The following is a 20,916-nucleotide window of genomic DNA, read 5'->3' as shown; positions in this document are numbered from 1 at the left end:
ATTTCTCTAATTCATCCCTGCAGAAGATGTTTGATACTTAAGTCTTTTTGCAACTAGTTATCACAAACAAGTACTACAATATGCTAGGATCAAATGTCCCATGAAATAATGTTTCTTGTTATTTTTGAATGCATAATAGTCATTTTTTTTATTTCCTTCTTAAAGAGGAATCTGTTGTTATCCTTTCATTTATATTAAACTTCCTTTTGTCTTCTAGCTTCACTGATTGACAGAATGGCAAGAATTATGTAATCCAATCATACAGAGAGGGTAGCACAGATACATTAATGTTTACAGTTTAAACTTTGTATGATTTAGTATCCTTTGGACCTGCACTGCCAATCGCTACACAGGAAGTAAGCACTGAAGAATTTAAGGGTTGTTTTGTAATTTTGTTTAATGAATTTGTCTCCAAACAGCCAACTGACTAATGTTGAAGTGTTTAGACTGGTCCTTGGAAAGCAGACATGCTGCCAGGATTTCATGTAATAATATACTAGATTTAATAATGTAAGTGTTTTATTATTTAATTTGCTCAACTGTGCACTTCACTTTGGCTCCCTTGTACAAGCTGTCCACCATGTCTACAATATTCTTCTTCTCCTCTCTTGATTCTGAGAGACCCTAGCATCCTTCCAAGTTCAGCTCCTGTTATAATCTCTGTATCATATTTTTCCTGATTTCTGTGTTTGTACTTTCTTCCTTCTCACCAAATTATCACATGCATACTTATCTGTATACAGACTGTATCTCTCTCAGATCATGGGTTTATTTAGGGTGAAAGATTTCCCTCATTTTGGCATAACTCTAGGACCTAATAGTATCTGGCAAATAAGTGCTTAATAAATGCTTGTTGAACTGGATTTTATAATCACTTGCAGGGATCTTTATCTTTTATACTAGTCTGGCTTCTGGAGGGCATAGGATTATATCTTATTCATGTCTGTACTCACCATAGAAGATACCTTGAAAAACTATTAGTCAATGAATTTTAAAGAAACTCTTTCCCTAATGAGTAACTTGACTTCATGAAGACATTTAAATGTTATAAAATTTAGTATTTACCAAATATGTTGCTTTCAAGGGGCTCATTCCATTGAATCCATGCTTATGACTCATTCACTTCAATAATCACAATGGCTAAAATGGCAAGAAACTGACCAACATTGAAAGGCAACCCACTTCAAGTTTACTAATTTTTTAAAAGCACCACTGAAGATCATATTACAAATATAGTATGATTTAGAAAGGCAATAAAAGGAACTTTGGATAAAAATTACCTTCTCTATCTTTCTTTTTTAATCTTTTTCTCCTTCTGTCTATAGTTGCTACTTCTGACTTCAATGACATATAATATTTTCTTATTTCCTGCAATTTTTCTTGTAGAAAAGAGATCCTTTCTGTACTGTTCATATTGTCTAATTCATCTAGAAAAAAAAGAAAAGAAAAATTTTCCTGAGATGAAAAGCAGTTTACTAGAGAAAAGACACTTCTATTAATAATTCATTTCAGCAACTGGAACAAATAACGTTAAGTTACTAAAAATTATTATATTAAATTTAATTATCATGAACACACAATAAATAACAAATTTATAAATTTTCTGTCAACCAAAATAACTAGCAGATTATCATTATTATGAATTTTTTGGTCTACATTTACAATTTTGTCTGTATAGGGGCTTTCCAAGGAAGGAAATCCCTTCTAACAATATATATGTGCGCAATTTATAATCTTCGTATTGCCTATCCTAAGGGTAACTGCCCTGATTTTAGATAGCCAGCATTTTATCAGTAACAGGTCTCCCTGTCTGAGGTCAACCAACTCTCCACTGTATTATATTATCTCTTACGGTCTTATTATTGGCCACTCCACAAAAGTGGTGTGCTTGGAATTTTCAGCTATATATGCAACGACTCATCTATCTCATGGTTCACCTATAAGTCACTATTTTTTTAATATAATAAAGCACATACAAGAAGGCACAAGCTCTTAGGTTCATAAAAATGACTATTCACAAGGGAACTACATTACTGAATTTACTAAGATTCTTGGATGAATGCTTTTAAAATGTTTCTTACTAAGTTGAAAACTCCACTTATATGCTCTAGGGGATGAATTTTGATGCTTGTCTCGGTGTTTGTCCTTGTCTCCATCTTTAATGTGAGGCGACATCATTCTTGCTGGAGATCGAGCAAGCTTTGGGGGCTTTGCCACATGTATGTGTTTTACTGGCGTGCATTTACTTGTATTGTCTGGGACAGGAAGGTCTTCACTATCACTGCTTTGTCCTATAATAAGAGAAAGAATCCCATGAGAAGCTGCTTATAATATTTCATGTGTTCAAAGCAGAGATAGGAAAAATGGACAGTGAATTAACAGGATCACTGAATTAAGGCCAAAGGTAGCTCTTTCCTCAAGTAACAAAAATAAAACTGGGTTTGAATTATGATATTTAATTTTAAAAATTACATAGAATCTAATTAGTAAGGAGATAGCGCTTTTCTTTACATAGTTTTGAGTGGTGATACAGATACTCAGTATGGTTTTCATTATATTTTATTAATCTATATTATCAATAGTAACAATAACTTTTTTTCATTCTTTAAACCCCTTTTCTACAGTTTTTCTGAAGGACAAAAACAAAAGTATTTCTCAATAACATAAAAACTCTTTAGTTACATATATAGAAATGTTATATATTCTCTGGAATAATATGCTTTTTTCTCAGTGCTACTTTCTGAAAGTACAGCTACAAAAGAGATATACTAAATCATCACAAAAATAAGAACAGCCTACTTTCCCCAATCTTACCATTCAATGAAATATAATAATATTGCAGATATTTTAATGGCTAGAAATCTATGAAAGGTGTCTGATTAGGTAATATTTTTTGCCTTAAAATTAAACAGGAATATGCTCTTTAATCACTGCAATAATCAGATGTGAAACATTTAAATTATCCTTCTTCAAAACAACAATTCTGGGGCAGCTAGGTGGCACCAGCCCTGGAGTCAGGAGGACCTGAGTTCAAATCTGACATCAGATACTTAATTATTACCTAGATGTATGACTTTGGGCAAGTCACTTTAACCCCAATGGCTTTCAAAAACAAACAAAACCCCAAAAAACCAAAACTACAAATCTGGAGAAAGACTAAATATATTCTGATCATAAAAAAAATATAATAATTAGGGAAATGACTCCCATTTCATAAAATTTACCTGTAATGTCTGTGGGGTTTCATTAGTACGAATGATTTCCTTATACTTGGAAACATTATTGTAATCATTTTGATCTAAGTAACCAGCTCTACTAATGAAAAGTTAAAAATCTCATTCAAAAATTAAATAGCATAAATAAAACTCTAAAATTATTACCATTATTTAATATTTCTAAGAGGAATATTTGACTAATATTGAATTATCAGGAAAAAAGAAAAAGTATAACGAGAAAGCTGCCAATATAATTTCAGTAACAAATATTTAAAAATGAGAATTTCAAATTAAAATAAAAGGAAAACTAGACACATACATAGCAAACTGAAACTGTGACAATTACTCTCAGGAAGAAATTCTTGGAATGAATGAAAGACCCAGTAAGAAGTTGCCTACCTGCTCCATTTTTTTCATTTTTGATGGTAGCACTTGTTCGCTTTGGGGGTCGCTTTTGTTTTTTTGCTAATGATCCAGCATTTCCATCACTTTGCCTTTTTTGGCCTGAAATGAGTTTTAAAAAAAATACACCTATTAAAAGCATTAACCTTTATTCCACTACACAAAATATTCTTAAAAGTCACAGGTGACAAAGTCAGAACCATCTAATACACAGCCTCCACATCCCCAGAAAACACCTACCTTTGTCTCTGACCTCTCTTTCCTGGGCAGTCACACTACAGGTGCTTGATGTTGTACTGGCTTCAAATCCATTGGCTGACTCACTCTCACAGAGGCCTTCTTGAGACTCTTCAGCCACACTGTCAACTTCAATGGTTATGTCACTCTCACTCTTGATACTTCGAGACTCCTCCTGGCTAAGAGCCAGTGGGGAAGCAGCAGAAAAAACAGGTGGTGCGGCTGGGGGCAAAGCCGGTGGATTAGGAACAGGACTAACAGGGTCAGGTGTTTCTGCACTTGCCTCATCAGTGCCATTCTTCTCCTTCTCATCCAAATCATCAAGGTCTACTTCATGACAAACCAGAGTTTCGGGGCCAATTATAGGCATGACATCTTCTTCATCCTCTTCTTTCACTGCAATATTCTCGCTTTCTTCTGAGACTGGAAAGTCCAAATTTTCAGTGGCCAAGTCCTGAACCTGTTGTTCTGATTCTGCTATCAATGATGGCATCTCCTCATGTTCCGTTTCAGGCTGCTCTTTGGAATTTAAGTCTTTAAATTCCTCAGATATGAGATAGTCACTGGTCTGTTCTTCAGACACAAGATTGGGAACTTCCATTTCATTCTCAATTCGAATTTTTTTCTCTGGTGATGATTGTCCTGATACTTTCCTCTTTAATTTTTTTTCTTTTGTGCATGAATCCATTTCATCTTCAGTAGTAGAAGAAAAATCTTTACTTTCTAAAGAAGAAACTTCTAGATTAAGAGGTTCTATGTAAGATTCACTTCTTGCATCATCCTGGCTCAGTGGAGAAATCTTTATTGTCTCCAAAGAAAGATCTTTTGTCTTGTTTTTTCTCCCTTTACCTTTAGGAGATTTTTCTGCCTCTTTCTTAATATCTTCTACTTGCTCCATTTTGTTTCCAAAAATTTGTACTATTTGTTCACTTTCTTCAACTTCCAATTTCAAAGTTTCTAAAGGCTGCACTTGAGTCCTATCATTTTCTTTTAACACATGTGGGAATTTTGGGTTTTCTTCTTCCATCTTGTCATCAACAAATTTTTCACTCTTTTCTAGTTCTTCTATAATCTCTGGAGAAAAATCTTCATTCAACAAATTTTTATCTGAATTATCTTCAATTTCACTATCAGATGAAGCCGAGTCTATGAAAGAAGGATATTAAAAAAAAAAATGAAAACATTTTTAACCTCTACATAAGTAACTTGCTTTCTCAATAAGGGCAAAAGGGGAGGGAGGAAGGGAGAGAATTTGGAACTTAAGAGTTTTTGGAAGTAAATGTTGAAACTTATTTTTGCATGTTGCCTGTGGAGCAAAATTTTAAAATAAAAAAAAAAGACATGAAAATACTATCATCCCATGATAACTATACATAAGTTAAAAAACAAATGCCAAAAATTATTTTAAAATTTGTGTAAAGAGGAATTTTTAATGGCTCTTTGCAAACTTCAAGTACATATACTGATACAAAAGTAATGCAATCACAATAGTTATTTGTAGATTTTTTTTTTAGCACCCTGATAGTTTGCAAAACCACTTGATGCATCCATATCAAATTTTAAACAGTTCTTTGGTTAGTACATTAAAAAAATCAATCTATTCTTTTGCTGATGAAATGGTTACTTTTAGAATAAAGTGAAAATTAACTGGTGGGTCAGTAATGATAAATGTTCAATCACTAAGTAATGCACTAGTTAATTACATTGTAAAGCATCTTTAAAAAATAAAAAGTTTTGTCATCAAATTGCTCAAACCCTGATGAAATCTAAATAAACACAGATACAAATACCAAAAACTTATTATTTCCTTTTCTTAGAGATATGTTAAAGGAAAAAATGTTGGGAATTTTTCCTTCCCCTTGCTTCTTGAGTATTTCTAAATTAAAATATTCCTTTGGATAAGGAAAAGAAAAAAAATCTATGAGCAGTTTTATTAGAAAGAAGAAAAAGAAGGCTCTTGAAAGAGTGAAAGAAGAAAAAAGATAATTGTTTCATATTTCTGGAATGATACAGAAAGTTCATAGGGATAAGAGAGAAAGGTATCAAAAATAAGAAGAAAGCATATTTCCTTGTATGATCTGCAGGAAAAAAACTTATAATATTTTAGCATTTCTTTTTCTCAAGGATTTTGGTCTTTGGTGCTAATAAAATATACTGAATATATAAAGAAATCTGAATCCAATTATTTTTGTAGAAAATGCAGCACACACACATACACACTAGGTATATTATAGCCTACCAAATGATCCTCTATCAGAATTAAATGTTTCTGAGTTACATCTTCTTTGTCTTTGAGAAATTCCTGAATTAAACAAATTTAAAAGTTACAACAAAACAAACATCTTTTGTTCCCCCTAGACTTTGTGGCTTTAAAGTTGTTAGAGATCGGAAACCAAGGTAATTTAGAGTAAAAAAAATCTGAAATCACTTGACATTTTACTATATTTTTAACTGACACTAGAAAAATTAAAGAATAGTCAATTAAAATTCTGTACCTTCCATTCCATTCTCCAGAGGTGAGCTATCTGGTAAATTGCTTCGTGCAGTGCGGGCACCCAATTTCCCTTCAGTATTTGGAGACTTAGACACACCATAAGACATATTTGATGGAATGGTGGACTTCAAAGGAGGACGTCCACGTTTTGACTTCTGTCTTTCTTCATCCTTCTTCTCATCCTTTTCACAGTCTTCTTTATTCTGAAAAACAAAAAAAATTTCATTAATATTTTGAAATATGGCTCTTCTAATTCAACTTTTATTCTATTAATTACCTATGGAAAGTAGAATCAGGGAGAGACTGTACAAGAAAATATTTTACACTGAATACTATATAAAAGTTAATCCCCAATTATCTGTGGCAACATAAGGAAATACTAGCAGGAGAAAAATTTAATCATTTGGGCTGTTTGAAACTTGAAAAATATTCTTTTTAGACCAATGTAAAATATCCTAAAGGACATCAAGCTTATCTCAGACATCATGAATTGTAACATTCTTGAATATAAAAGAATTTTATTTATAACAATTTTTTAATAGCTCCTCTTGTATGTCAGTCAAAAGATATTCATGTCAAAGAGTTATGTGGACAATCACTAAGTATTATAACTCTGTCCAGGTTCTGGGAACTGAACAAAAAAGAAATAGTTCCTGAAGGCAAGAACTTAGAATTCAGGAAAGTCATGGTTAGCTAGGGGGAAAAGAAGGCAGAAGATATCAGAAAAGGTTCATGTAAAAGACTCAGGAAGGAAATTAGGGATTCTGAGAGTGCACTGAAGAAATGGAGGTCTTTATTAAGAAAAAGTATGCATTCTGTTGATATGCAGTATGCATGAAGGGAAATAATATGCAAAAAAAGCTAGAAAAAGAAGTTGGGGCCAAATTGTGAGAAATTTTAAATGCAACAGAGATAGTTTACAGTTTACTTCAGAGGGACTAATTAGTCTTTACTGCATTGGGGGAGGGATGTCAGACCTATGCTTTAGAAAAATCAGTGTAATTAGTGAGCGGAGTTCAGTGACCCAACTAGTTGTTATTAATAAGACTGGGAAAAAAGCAATAAGATCAAGGATAGTGACCATTTGAATTAAGGGAAAGGAAGCAATGCAAGAGACGTTGTGGCAGTAGGGATAAGATTTGCTAACCAACAAACTACAAGGGGGGAAGAATAAGAAGACAGTGATGATAACAAAATAACAATCTGTGAGACTGAAAGGATAATGATAGCCTCTAGAGAAAGTTTTTGTTAGGGATAATGCAGAATTTGCAATATCTACAAAATGTCCCATTCAAACACCCAAGAGGAAATTGGTGACATGGGATTATACTTTGCAAAAAATGCCTTGAATACATAGATCTAGAAGTGATCAGCATAGAGATGATAATCAATGAGTGGATGAGAACATCAAAAAAAAAAAGAAGAAGAAGAATATTTAAAGAAAAGGAGATACAAAATGGAGCCTGGGGGCAATTCTCACTCAGAAAGTTTGTTGTGAATAATGATCCCAAAGAAAATGAGAAAAAACTGAAAACTAAAAAGATGTCAAGAATAAGGACTGAGAAAATGTCACCAGATTTTGCAATTAAGTGAGTCTGGAAAGGGCAATTTCAGATGACTGATGAAATTGGGGACCAGATTTTAAAGGGTTTAGAAAAATGAGGGGAAATTTAGAACAACGTGTATAGGTAGATTTTTTTCAAGGAATTTGGCTAAGAAAGGGGGAAAAGAGTTATAGGACAATGGACTATTGGGCTGGTAAGGTATAAAGAATTTTTTAAGGTTGGAGGAAGACTTCATTGTAGACAATGAGGATAGAATTGAAAGTACCAGCAGATAGGAAGGGGTTGAAGATTAGATAGTGGGGATGATAGCGAGATGTACCGGCTGAAGGACTGAAGGGTACATAATGAAGCTGACCTTGTCAAGGAAAGAGCTGCTTCTTTATCAGAAACTTGGAGCAAAGGAGGGAGAAAAGGGATGTTGAAGGGTTGTCAGATGAAGATAAGGGGAAGGAAGCTCAGAGCAAATGGCATCATTATTTCAGAAAGTATGAGGCAAGGTTTTCAGGTATGATGGTAAGAGGACAAAGTAACAGGAAGTTACTATATAGAAGACACATGGAAAACCATTATGTAGAAAGGGACAAAATCTATTTGAACTGCCTTGAGGCACAGTCCAGCTGAGATCAGAAAATATAAATATGTGGTAGACCTAGTTGACATAGTTGAGTAACTTTATACACCTCAGTTTATTAGCATGGAAAAGCAGAGAAGGGTTATAATTGAAATAATCCAAGGTGAATAACTAGAAAGGTGTAAGTGGGAATAGGACAAAAAAGAAAAGGATTCAACAGTAGAGGATGTAGTACTGAAGTTGAATTAGTCAACAAGGTAAAAAAACAGGAGAAGAAGGAAAGTAATTGCAGAAAAGGGACATGCCCTAGGGAAGAACTGACGTATAGAAGGAATTGAGTGTAGGGTGAGAATAAAGAAAAAGTAAGGAAAGGTGGACTAATAGGAGATTATGATAAAAAGTTATTTCAGAATTCTGAATATGAAATTTAAACACTTGTAGAAAACATATCAAGGCAAGAAGCATTTCTGTGTCTACAGGAATCGGAGTTGAGGCAATTAAGGAAGTGGAAGATAAAAGTGTCTGAATGAAGATGAATTCCTTTATATAAGGTGAGGGTTGGGGTGGCAAGGAAGACAGTTTAAGCAGGTTCTGAATTCTTTTAAAAGGTAGGGAGAATAATGTGGAAACTAGTAGATAACAACCACCTAGATTTGGATTATGTGATTAAATTTGGATAGAGTAAACTTCAAAAAAGGAGAAGATAAGTGACAGTAATAAAAGCAATCTAGAAATGACTATCTCTCATTCTGTGTATAACATGTGATTTATATTACATATTTTATATATCTATATTTCTATACACACATTTGGATGGAAGGAAGAAATTAGCAAAGCCTCATAAAAGAAATATTTCTTCTCAGTTTTGAAGGAAACTAGAGCTTCTAAGAGGTAGGTGTACATTCTAGGTATGAGGGAAAGGTTGTGCAAAGCCAAAGAAGTAGGTGAATGCTCTATGCAAAGGAACAGTAAGAAAGTCAAGTTTGGCTAGACTACAGGGTGAGTGAAGAGGTCTGGAAATCATAAAGGTATTTTAAATGCCAAACAGAGAAGTTATTATTTGATCCTCAAGGTAATATGGAACCACTGGTGTTTATTGAGTAAGCAATTAACATGTTCAAACTTATGCTTTAGAAAAATCAGTCTGGCAAACTAGGAGGGACTTAAACTAGAGGAAGATACTTTAGGATGGAAGACCAAGTAGGAGGCTACTGTAATAGTCCAGATGAAGCTGATAAAAGCCTGACCTATGGTACTTTTAATGTGGAGAGAAAAGAATGTAACATTGGCTTTGGAGATAGAATTGACAAAATTTGGCAACTGACTAGAGATGTGGGGTGAAGAAGAGAGTTGAGGATAAGCCGCAACTGTAATTCTAAATAATTGGAAGGATGGTGGTGATTTCAAAAAAACAGAAATTCAGTAAAAAGATGGAAAGTGGGGTGGGGATGTCTAATGCTGGTGACAGTGATTTCATTTTTGGACATATTGACCTTGAGATGCTTGTGACATAATTTCAAATGTCCATTAAGTCTGGAGAATGTCTAGAGCTGGGTATAACATTCTATATTGAATGTTTGCCTAGCTGACAACAATCAATAGGTATCTGAAAATAAGATGTACTAAGCTACAAGATGATTAATCTATCTTAATAAAAAAAAATTGATCTGTTATTATAGATCTTAATCTATACATTACTTTAGCTTTTTTCTTCTGTTTTCTCTTTGGTCCACCTTTGTCCAAAGGCCAGATTATCCTGTCAGCCTTCACCCATTCGTCATACCTTAAAATTAAATAACACAGAGATTTAATAATGACAAAACATCTTAAATTTAAACTCTTCTCCAGATCTAAATGTATAGCTAACATCCAATAAAAGTTTTGTTATCCAGCATGCTGAGAATAAAACAAGATCTAGTTAACTAAGGGTTGGAATATCATATCTATAGATTACCATGTGATAACTGGAAAGAATTTTTTCAAAAAGTTAAAATGCAATAGAAATGTCAATTTTAAGTTGTCCCTGTATCACTTAGCTAGGAGGAAGGGAAGATAGGAGCAGTCTGGAATAAGAAGGGTGAAAGGGTGGAATTATTAATGGAGAAAAGAGGTCAAAGGTAAGGACAGCAAATATTAAGCCTTTAAAACAATCTCAAAAGAATTTCTGAAGCTGCTTCCTACCTCTGTGCTTTCAACCTATAAAAACTGCAGTTTTGACTCTGAGCGTTGGAAAAATATTAGTTATCAAGTTTATTCAGTTAGCTTATTGATCTATAAACAATTTCAGATTATTTCAATCACTGCCCCTCAGCTTGATTCTTTTAATAAATGCCTTCCACTGACTACTTTTTCACAATCACCTCTACCTAAGCTTGTTATATTACTAGAAAAACTTTATACAGAGTATCTCTAAATCTTAATAGAACTTTAAATTACTAAAAATTAAAACTGTTTACCTTATTTTTGACACGCTTGTCATTTCAGAAACTAATTTTTTCTTTCTAAGTTAATTCTGCTAATTTCTACGCAAAAACAATAACTGTATTTCCTCTGACTTTTTCAAAGCATCTTGATACTGTAAATACTATGCCTGAATTTCAATAGCATCAGTATTGGTTATTAGATCGAGGCATATCCGAAATGTCAGTTTCTAGAGTTTTCTGGAGCCAGATAACACAGCTTTTAGGACACATAATACACAAGCATATAAAACTTTAAATAATAATACCTTATATTTATATAGCACTTTTCATATATAGTATCTCATCTGATCCTCATAACAACCCTTTAAGGTAGTTTTTCTGAGAGGCAACGTGGTAGGTATAGTGGAAAGAGCACTGGATTTGAAGTTAGAAGACCTGGGTTCGAATCCTGGCTCTGCTACTTACTACCTGTATGACTTCCCTGGGTCTTTTCTTCATCTGTAAAATGAGCAAGTTGGATTAAATGACTTCTAAGGTTCCTTCCAGTTTCAAATTCTATGATCCATAAAAACTGAGGCTCAGAGATGTGACTTGTCCAAGATCACACAGAATAGAAGGTGGCAGAGCCTGTCATTCAAATCTAGTTCCTCTGACTCCAAGTTCAGTGCTCTCCCCATATAGCACTGTTTAAAGGTGAAGTCAAAAACATTCTAAATAATCTAAGATTATTTGGGCTGTTTCAGCCTAAATGAAACTATTCTGGCAGAAAAATAAGGATAAACCAAAAGTCTATCTGCCTCCTCTATTTTTGGTGGAACTGGTCTCAACCTCATTCCTAAATTCTTAAGAGAAAGTTACACCTGGAAATCCAATGCTAAAGGGTCAATAAATATTATCAGGAAGTACTGAATGGCTGGAGCCTTGTCTAGTTTTTCTGCAAACTCTTGGGTTATGAAAGGCAGTATGATGTACTGGAAAAAACAATCGGAATCAGAAGACTTGACTCCAAGTCTTGACTTAATTAAGGCCCTGGCTCTAACACTGTGACCATAGACAAGGCACTTACCCTCTATGAGCCTCAGTTTCCTCACCTGTAAAATGGGAGTAATAATATTTTCACCAGATAGCTCACATAAAAAACTATATAAATGTGAGTTTTTATTACTGTGTTTCTGAGTAGTAACAATGTCCCTCCCCTCCCCTCATACATAGCATCTTAACTCTTTAATGCCAATAACCAATTTACTATGTGATAATGTGCATTACAGTTATTTGTATAGACATCAAAGCTTTGTATCTATTCTAGCACCTAGCACAGTGCCCGCCCTTAAGTGGTAACTACTTATTACAATATTTGCTGCACTTTATTTAAGGTATAACCAAAAATTCCTAAAGGTTTACAACAATCTAGAACGTCATAGATAGGTCCTACCTGGCCTCAGAGCCAAGGGACACCCAGAAAGCTGGGGACAATTCCAGGACTGACCTGGGGCTGACCATGGCTGTTTCCAGGGATTCAGAACCCTGGAAGCATCTCAGCCTTGTTAACCATTCTCTGAATCAGGGACAATCTTGAATCAGGGTAGATCCTATTGTAGCTGTATTGGTGGGACAGAATAAAATTAGCCTTTGTGGATTGAAGGCAAAGCAAAGTTTACTTTAGGATTTCATGAATGATCTGGTTATCACTTTAGAATCTGGCCAGTGGCCTATAATAGGAAGCTGAGCTAAATGATAAGGAAAGTTGGAAAACTTAAAAAAAAAAAGAATACAAGCAAGGATATATGATGAATGGTATAAATGTTTCAGAAAAACCAAAGAGACATACTGGTGATAAGCATAAAGAATATACAAGGCAAGATTTCAAAGGAATTAAAAAGCAGGAAATAATGAGACCCAGGGATAATATAAAACTAAAACCAATATTCATAAAATCTGACTTTTCCTGAAGTATTAAGGCAATATAAAAAATAAAATATTAGATTATATATGAATGTGTCAAAATATTAGATGTTAAAATTCTCTTAATGCAGCAAGCACACAGCTTCCTAAAAGCACTATAAGAGAATAGAAATCCTATACCTCTTCTATGAAGAAGAAGTACATTGCAATTAAAAATATAACTTAAAATGGTTCCAGGTTATTTATTTTAACACTGGGAAAGTTTTATCTTAGTTGTATAATTGAATTGATCTGAACTTGTAGGTCATATAACATTTCCTTTTTGTGAAATCCAAATGATCATTTATCCCTACTGGAAACAGTATGCTAACTATAATTGAGAATTAAGATCCATTTATAAGGAAATTTATCTCCTTCTTACCTGACATTCCATCCATAGTAATGCACCAAGTATAAAACCTCTCCATCATCAATTTCAGTACTTTTAATACTGGCTTCATAAATTTTCTGAGTTTTTCCACGTCCATATTTTACTTTTACTTTGGTTCCTGTTAGGCAGGGCTCTATGTCCTCCTCATCTTCCTCCCCTTCAGATTCCTCTTTGTTTTCAATTTCCTCCCTGTAGCAAGTTATAATATTGATAATGCTACTAATTATGTAATGGTAAATAACAACAACAAACACAACTGCATGGGCAAATAAAAAAAATGGTGCAGAAAATTCACTACCTATTTAAACATTACCTTTTATAACATGATGGAGGAGAAGGAGAAGAAGGAGGAGAAGGAGAAGATTATCATGGACTAGTTAAGGGTTTAATTATGTAAAGGTGCACTGTACCAAATGTCAACTCAGACACTTCTTAAAGGGCAAAAACCAAAGATGAGAGAGGGACAAGAACAATTTTGGCAAATAAAACAAAACAAAATAAAATAAAATGCACTGAAGCATCAAAACAAAGATGGTTTCAGGGTCTGTGCTATGGATGTCCTACATGAGAAACTGGTTCCACAGATATTTTTTTCAAGACTTTTCTAACTCAACAATATAGAATGAAGGATAAATCCATCTTATAATCAATCCTTCCTTTTAAAGAAAGTCAGAACAGGCTTATTTTACATTGACTAAAAATAAGATCTGTCATTTCTATGCATTAAAAAAAAGTTTCACAATGTAAACTTATAAAGAGATCTGTGTATTGAATCTTCCACTGATACTGAGGTGGTTTTCAAAGTCAAAATAGTAATATGTGTGTGTGTGTGTGTGTGTGTGTGTGTGCGTGCGTATTTAATCTTAGTTTAGTTCTAACCTACTATCTTCCAGCTGTTTTTCTAGTATTACAAAGGAGATGTCCATAAAGATTATGTCAAAATTAGCTACTTAAACTATAATATACTAGTTGGTTTTTTGCTGTTATTTTGTTTTCAAGGGGTGGAGAGGGTCTAACTACAATTTTCACTGGTATGGAACTCCTCTAATTTATAATCCTAGTGAATTACTTGGGGAGTACTGAGAAGTTAAGTGACTTATCCATGGCCAATAGCTAGTAAGTGTCAGAGGCAGGATAAACCCAAATCTTCCTGCTCCCAAGGCCAGACTGCTTATCCACTAAGTCACACTGCCTTTCAATATTCTGAATTAATCCTAAAAACATACAAGAGTTAAGTAATCTTTGTTATTTTGAGATTCCAGTGGCATTAATGTTTAACAGTAGAAGTTAACTGAGACAAAGCTGATGAGTTTGTAAAACCAAATTCTTTATTACACTGCACAAGTATAAAATATCCACACAGTAACCATTGGGTCACACAATGTAGAAGCTGAGATGGTCTAGAGACTGTCACTGGATAAACTCTCCATTTTCTTCAATCAGTCTCTGCCAGTTACTATAAGACAAATTGATGTAATTTCTTGGAGATGTGTTCTTCACTGTGACAGCCTGTTATATGTATTTCTATATAGAGTAGTTATCCTACAATCAATCATTCTAAAACTAGGCATTGTTGTGTGCTATTTGATTTATTAACAAAAAGGATAATTCTATTTTACATTTAAGACAGGGAAATCTGGACTCACAAAACAAAATGTTTCCCCTTTTTCTTTGTAAATTCTAAGTTTTTAAAAACTCAAAATTTTCATAGTATTTACCAGAATGTATATTTTATGCATATTTTTAGAACACTACACATAAAATCAAATTCTCTCTTCTCTTTACTACCAGGTGTATAGTTCTAGACCTAATATTATACTTTTGCCTCTTTTCACTTCTAATTTTCATCATCTTTAATGCTAAGACTTCTCTAAATTTTGGTCACAGCTCAATTTAAATGGAATTTCAGCTCATTGTTGCTACTTTGCTTTCTTGGTAAATTTTAGTTACAATACCTAAAAAATGGCTCCCTCTCACATTCATAGGTCTATCCCCTTTCCCCATATGCATGGTATATTTTCAGCCATGAATTGTAGGACTAATTTGGACAAAAGTCAGGCTTTTCAAATTATTGCTTGAATACAAATTCCCACAAAGTCATTGTCACAGAATATAATTACCATAAAAATCAATAACTTAGTGGAGATAATAAATTAAGAAGAACTACATTATTGGGACTTAATATTTTACCTTTAAGCCTAGTTAATATTTCTTCAAGTTCTAGAAAATTATTCATCTATTTTGTGATCTTCAACTGCAATAGCAATGGTCATATGGTTTAGTCATATAGTCAGAAGCTATGTTCTAATGAGTTGTAAAATACTATGATAATTTTAAATAGTTTTTGGATGCTAAGTGAATGACATAAAAAAAAAAAAACATAGCTTCTTTTCAGCCAAGATCAGGAAGGATATTAAAAAAAGTAAACTTTATTGGTGAGGGAGGGGTATAAAATTCTCTTTGAGCTTCGTTTTCTAAAAAAAGGGTCACTTAGTGCATGCCACTTAATCTAACAGTAACTTGGCAAAGAAAAATGTCTGAGACAAAGCTAACACACACAAACACCTACTAGTACTGTGCACCCATGTGTTTGTTAGCTTCCCCACATTGTACCTTTTTTTAAATGGAATTTTTGCTGGCGCTGTTTCCTCTTGTCCACTTCCTCCATTTTTCTCCAGCTCCCTTCCCTGCTGTCAACTGCAGGACCTTTCTTTTGACTGGGTGGTGCAGCCTTCTTTGAGGCCACTGTCTAGGGCACAAGTGCTATTAAAATGGTGCGACCAGTTTATTCTCCAGTTCCGTAAGGCAATACACATCATCTTCACAATGTGTCTCGCCTTCACTAGACAAGAGGAATGAAGTCCCAATAAGAATAGGTTCCCTCAAACCTGAGTCACTAACATAGGAACAAAGTGCTACGATAATAAGAGGCAGACATTTTAAAAGAGTAAACATTATTTATAGTACCTCTCTCGTCTTTTCTCTTCCTCTTCATCTGAGTCTTTGTCAGATTCCTCCTGCTTTCTGATTTTCTTCTCTTTTGGCTTTGGTGTGTTTTTTCTCCCCAGGAGTGCCTCATTTTCCTTTTTCTCTTCAATTTCAGAGTCTTCTTCTATATCTTTATTTTCTTTATTATTATCTCTTAATTTGTCTTCTGTTTTTTCTTCTTCATTTTCTTTTTTAGCAGGAGTTAGATCTCGACCAATTCTCCTCCGACCCTAACAAAAGAGAAAAACATCTTATAAAATAGCTTTAGCTTGAAAGAAGAAAAATAGAGAAAAACCACAATACTGCCAGACCCCTAACAAAAGCTATTAGTCCTATTCTGACTTAGGACACTAAAATCTGACACTGAATTAATGTTATCATATAAAAATAATTATGCATACTCCTGAGTAGAAGAAAAGACTTGCAACAGACTAAAATAATTCATTGTGGCAAGGTTATTAAGTTTGTTGGCTAGAAATTATACTAGAAATGAAAACAAGGAAGCTTACTGTATTGACAATAATATGCTTTATTTCCAGGAGTTCCTCTTAACAATTAAATCTGAAAACATGACCTATTCCTATATTAATCTGTTAGGACTAAAATGGACCCTTAGAGGTCGTGTAGTCCAACCCCTCCAAATTAAAGATGAGTAAACTGAAGCTTCAAGGCTAAATGATCTATCTATCCAAAGTCACCAAAAAGGAAGAGGAGATCCTCTGATTCTTAATTCATAGTACTTCCAATCAGTAAATCAACCAGTAAAACATTTAAGGTCCCACAGGGACCTAGCAGGTGACACAGTGGATAAAGCACCAACCCTGGAGTCAGGAGTACCTGAGTTCAAATCCAGCTTCAGACACTTAATAATTACCTAGCTGTGTAGTCTTGGGCAAGCCACTTAACCCCATCTGCCTTGCAAAAATAAAATAATAAAATAAAATAAAATAAAAAAAAATAAAATAAAAAAATAAAATAAAAAAATAAAATAAAATAAATAAAATAAAATAAAATAAAATAAAATAAAATAAAACAAAACAAAATAAAAACATTTAAGTTCCATCTATTTGCCAGGTACTATGCTAAGCCCTGGGGATAAAAAGGAAGGAAAAAATTAGCCCCTGACTTCAAGGAGATCACAGTCAAATGAGAGACACAATATGCAAAAGACAATGAACAAAAAAAAAAATTAATGAAGGACAAATTAAAACAAAATCCACAAAAGGAATGTGCTAGAATGAAGAAAGTTTAGAAAAGGTTTCCTTTAAAAGTGGAATTTAGCTAGGCCTGAAGGAAAGCATGGAAACCAGGAGTTGAAGATAAGAAGGCACAGAGATGAATCAGAGAAAAGTTTCAGAGCCAAGAGATGTAATGTCTTGAGGAATATCCAGGAAGCCAATGTCACTGTATTGAAAAATTGGGGTGGCTGGAGATGAGTGTAAGGACGCTGGAAAGGACAGGGTAGGAACCAAACTATGAAGGCTTTAAATATCAGAGGATTTACTTTTGATCCTCAAGATTATAGAAAGCAAGAGTTTATTGAAGGATGACATGGCCAGAGTTGAACCTTAGGATGATCACTTCTAATAATGAAGATGGATTGGGGAGAAACTTGAGGAGATCAACTAGAAGGCTATTTTAGAAATCCAGGCTTGAAGTGATAAGGGGTAGCAGAGTTAGGGGAGAGAAAGGGAGTATACCAGAGATACTGCTGAAGTGCAATATATAGACCTTAGCAACAAACTGGAGATGAGGGTAAGAAAGATGAATCAAGTAAGACTCCTAGGTTGTGAGACTATGTGACTGAGAGGATTATGGTAGCCTCAATAATAATAGCGAAATTTGGAAGGAGGGAGGGTATACGAATAAAGATAAATTCAATTTTAGATATGGTGAATTTGAGACATAAGGCAATTGGAGACATTACAAGCAACTCCAAATTTTTGCTAATTCACTGGAAATAATCAGCACTCAAACTTAACTTATCCACTGGAACAGAGTATTGTAGATAATGTAAAGAAAATGAAAGGAAAACTACCTTGTATTTTCAAATATTATACTGAATTGTCCACCACAAAAAAACCAACATGACAGATACTCTTCCTAATTTCTGAGTGCTATGTTAACAAACCTAAATTCAAGGGATGAGTATAGTTATTATTTTATTCATTCATCAAACAGTAATTTCATTTCAGTTCTGCATGTTTCTTTAATTCTCCCCCAAAATCAAACTATCATGAACAGAAAATTCAACTCTTAAAGTATGAAAAAGCTTAAAATTTAAGACACTATTTTGAGTTCACATCATTTATTTTTATATGATAATTTGCTAAAGGGGCTGTCATTAATTATGTTTATTTCTCCAAATTCTACAGAACAGGAATGCTTTAGAACAATATGCTTATTTGGCATAAAAATAGAAATATAAAAAAGGATTTTGGGGTCTCCATGGAGTTCATTATAGGACTTAGTCCATAACAGCTGGGAAATAATTGGAAATATCTTTTTTCACATCCTTTACCATTTTTCCCTCTTTCAAAGTATTTTATATTTCCTCCTCTATGTTTTCCCTTCCACCTGTACAACTTTAAAATCTCTCCAAATCTGCTTCTTCCTATCTGTTATTTATTTTTTGATCTTGAAAGCAAATACTACTCAATATTCATCTCACCTTTTCACTCCTGACCAAATTATTTCACTTCAATATTCTGTCCAACTAACTTGTGAATTAAGCAAACTTCCAGAATACAATACCATTCATCACTTGCAAAAAAAAATATTGTAGAACCTTACAATCCAAGTCTGGAATATTATTAGTATTAAATACTCACATAACATATATAGATATATATGTATATATATTCATTCATTGAATTTCATATCTCTTAAATTGTTGATATTTTGTAATTCCTATTATAAATTCACTAAAACTAGCACTTAGATGATACAATATTTTCTTTACCATTCATGACTTTTCATAAATACCACACACAATTCTTTGATACTTAAAAATCCATAAAAATGATTATTATACACTTACTCTTGGAGACTTTAATTCTATTTCTTCTTTTTCACTTTCACTATTTGAATCAATGTTTTCTTCAGTTTCACTTTTTACTTCTACTAAAGGCATTTCTTGCTCCACTTTCACAGTTTCTTCCATCGATTCGTCTTGTTTTTTGATTTCTTCTATTACTTTTGGTTCATTATGGTGAATGGTCCTAAACTGAATATTTGCAGAACGGCAATACTCCTCAAAACCATAGAGATACCTAAATAAACAAAATTTAAGAGTATAAACAGTGCTATGCTTAAAATTATGACAAAATAAAAAAAGTTTTGGGCAATATAACTAAAAAAACCCCTCAGACTCATAGTTCTTATCCTGGGATCAGTGAATTTTGCTTCCCCCCCTTTAATATATTGTAATTTGAAAATTTATTTCAACATAATTAGTTTTTTATTTTATGCTTTTAAAAACATTAATATGGGAAAGATTCAACCAGATTGCCAAAAGGGTCCATAACAAACAAGGTGAAGAACTTCCATGTGATAGAGATTAAAAGAAAATAAAGGAAAATTATTAGCAAAAAAAAAAAATTCTTTCCTAAAAACATCTGACTTCCAATTATTCACAGGATGAACAGGATTATAGGGCTAAGAGGAACCAATGCTTCCCAATATTTCAGAGACTGGGGGGACCTACTTTTAAAAATAATTTTCAAGATCTTAGGATAATCACTGTACTATTAGTATTTACCTAGAAAAGACATGACAAAAATTGCTATTAATTCAGTTAACACTTATAAATGAATTTATTTTATGATTAATAGGTACTAAATATATTTTTAAAATACTCAATAATCAAATGAATCTGTGATCTCACTGATGCTGGAGTTCCCTCCCACAATGCAAATCACAATCTATCCATGCCTTCCCATCCTACATGACTTTTGTCCATGTGCTCCCCAAAATTCATCACAGGAATCTACCCAATGTGCAAGGGGGTCCTTCCTCTATTTCTCCTGATATCATGAGAGTACGATCACTCTGGATGTTCCCATCATTCCTTGCTTTTGTCTTGCTTTTTTTTCTTGCCCATCTTTTCTTTCTGGCATACAATTCTTGGATGACAGCCTTTACTCCTGTTCATCTTCAAATTTCTTGTTGGTTATGTTGAAGCTTGCTCACACCTACCATGTGCCTTTCCATTGCCCTTTGGATGTTGTTCACATTTAGTTCTTTAAGAGGCAGTGGTGTCCCATGTCTTGCTGCCATCCAGCCAATACCAGTAAAATGTTTGTATTGAAAAGATCGGCCTTCGCTGTTATGAGAAGCTTGGGGTGAGTAAAAGTTCCCTGCAGTTTCCTAAAGTAATTCAGCATGCTCTCTTCCTTCTTTCACCTCTGGACTCAATTTTTTGTTCATCTGTATAACTGTTTGTCTCAAATATACATAATATTGGATAAGCTCTATAGGACACAAGTCTTATTTTTTATTCATACTATAGGAGAAAATTCATTTACCTTAAGCTATAAATGATCAAAATGCCAATGCTTAAGATACAAATGGATTGAGAGACCTTGAAACACATTACAGGCCCACAGGTTGGGAATCATTAATTCAACTAATCTTATTTTACAGAAGAAGAAACCAAAACTCATAGATGGGGAAAGATCTGGCTAAAGT

At 33.6% G+C, this 20,916-nt stretch overlaps 1 protein-coding gene across 2 annotated transcripts in view; it reads right to left on the bottom strand.

Annotated features, from left to right (window-relative positions):
* Positions 1-20,916, bottom strand: part of ARID4A (AT-rich interaction domain 4A) — an 82,165-nt gene that overhangs the window by 7,541 nt on the left and 53,708 nt on the right. Inside the window, exons 15-23 of one of the 2 annotated variants that reach the window (XM_074235904.1) lie at positions 19,268-19,499; positions 16,207-16,457; positions 13,231-13,428; positions 10,183-10,267; positions 6,350-6,551; positions 3,858-5,000; positions 3,615-3,719; positions 2,082-2,291; positions 1,281-1,427 (exon numbers count right to left, since the gene is read on the bottom strand). In XM_074235904.1, the coding sequence (XP_074092005.1) occupies positions 1,281-1,427; positions 2,082-2,291; positions 3,615-3,719; positions 3,858-5,000; positions 6,350-6,551; positions 10,183-10,267; positions 13,231-13,428; positions 16,207-16,457; positions 19,268-19,499 (2,573 nt within the window). The remainder of the gene's footprint in view (positions 1-1,280; positions 1,428-2,081; positions 2,292-3,614; positions 3,720-3,857; positions 5,001-6,349; positions 6,552-10,182; positions 10,268-13,230; positions 13,429-16,206; positions 16,458-19,267; positions 19,500-20,916) is intronic. The other variant, XM_074235903.1, reaches the window with a different exon arrangement.

Source organism: Macrotis lagotis, chromosome 4, assembly GCF_037893015.1.
Source record: "Macrotis lagotis isolate mMagLag1 chromosome 4, bilby.v1.9.chrom.fasta, whole genome shotgun sequence".
NCBI lineage: Eukaryota > Metazoa > Chordata > Mammalia > Peramelemorphia > Peramelidae > Macrotis > Macrotis lagotis.
This window is presented reverse-complemented; position numbering and strand designations above follow the sequence as displayed.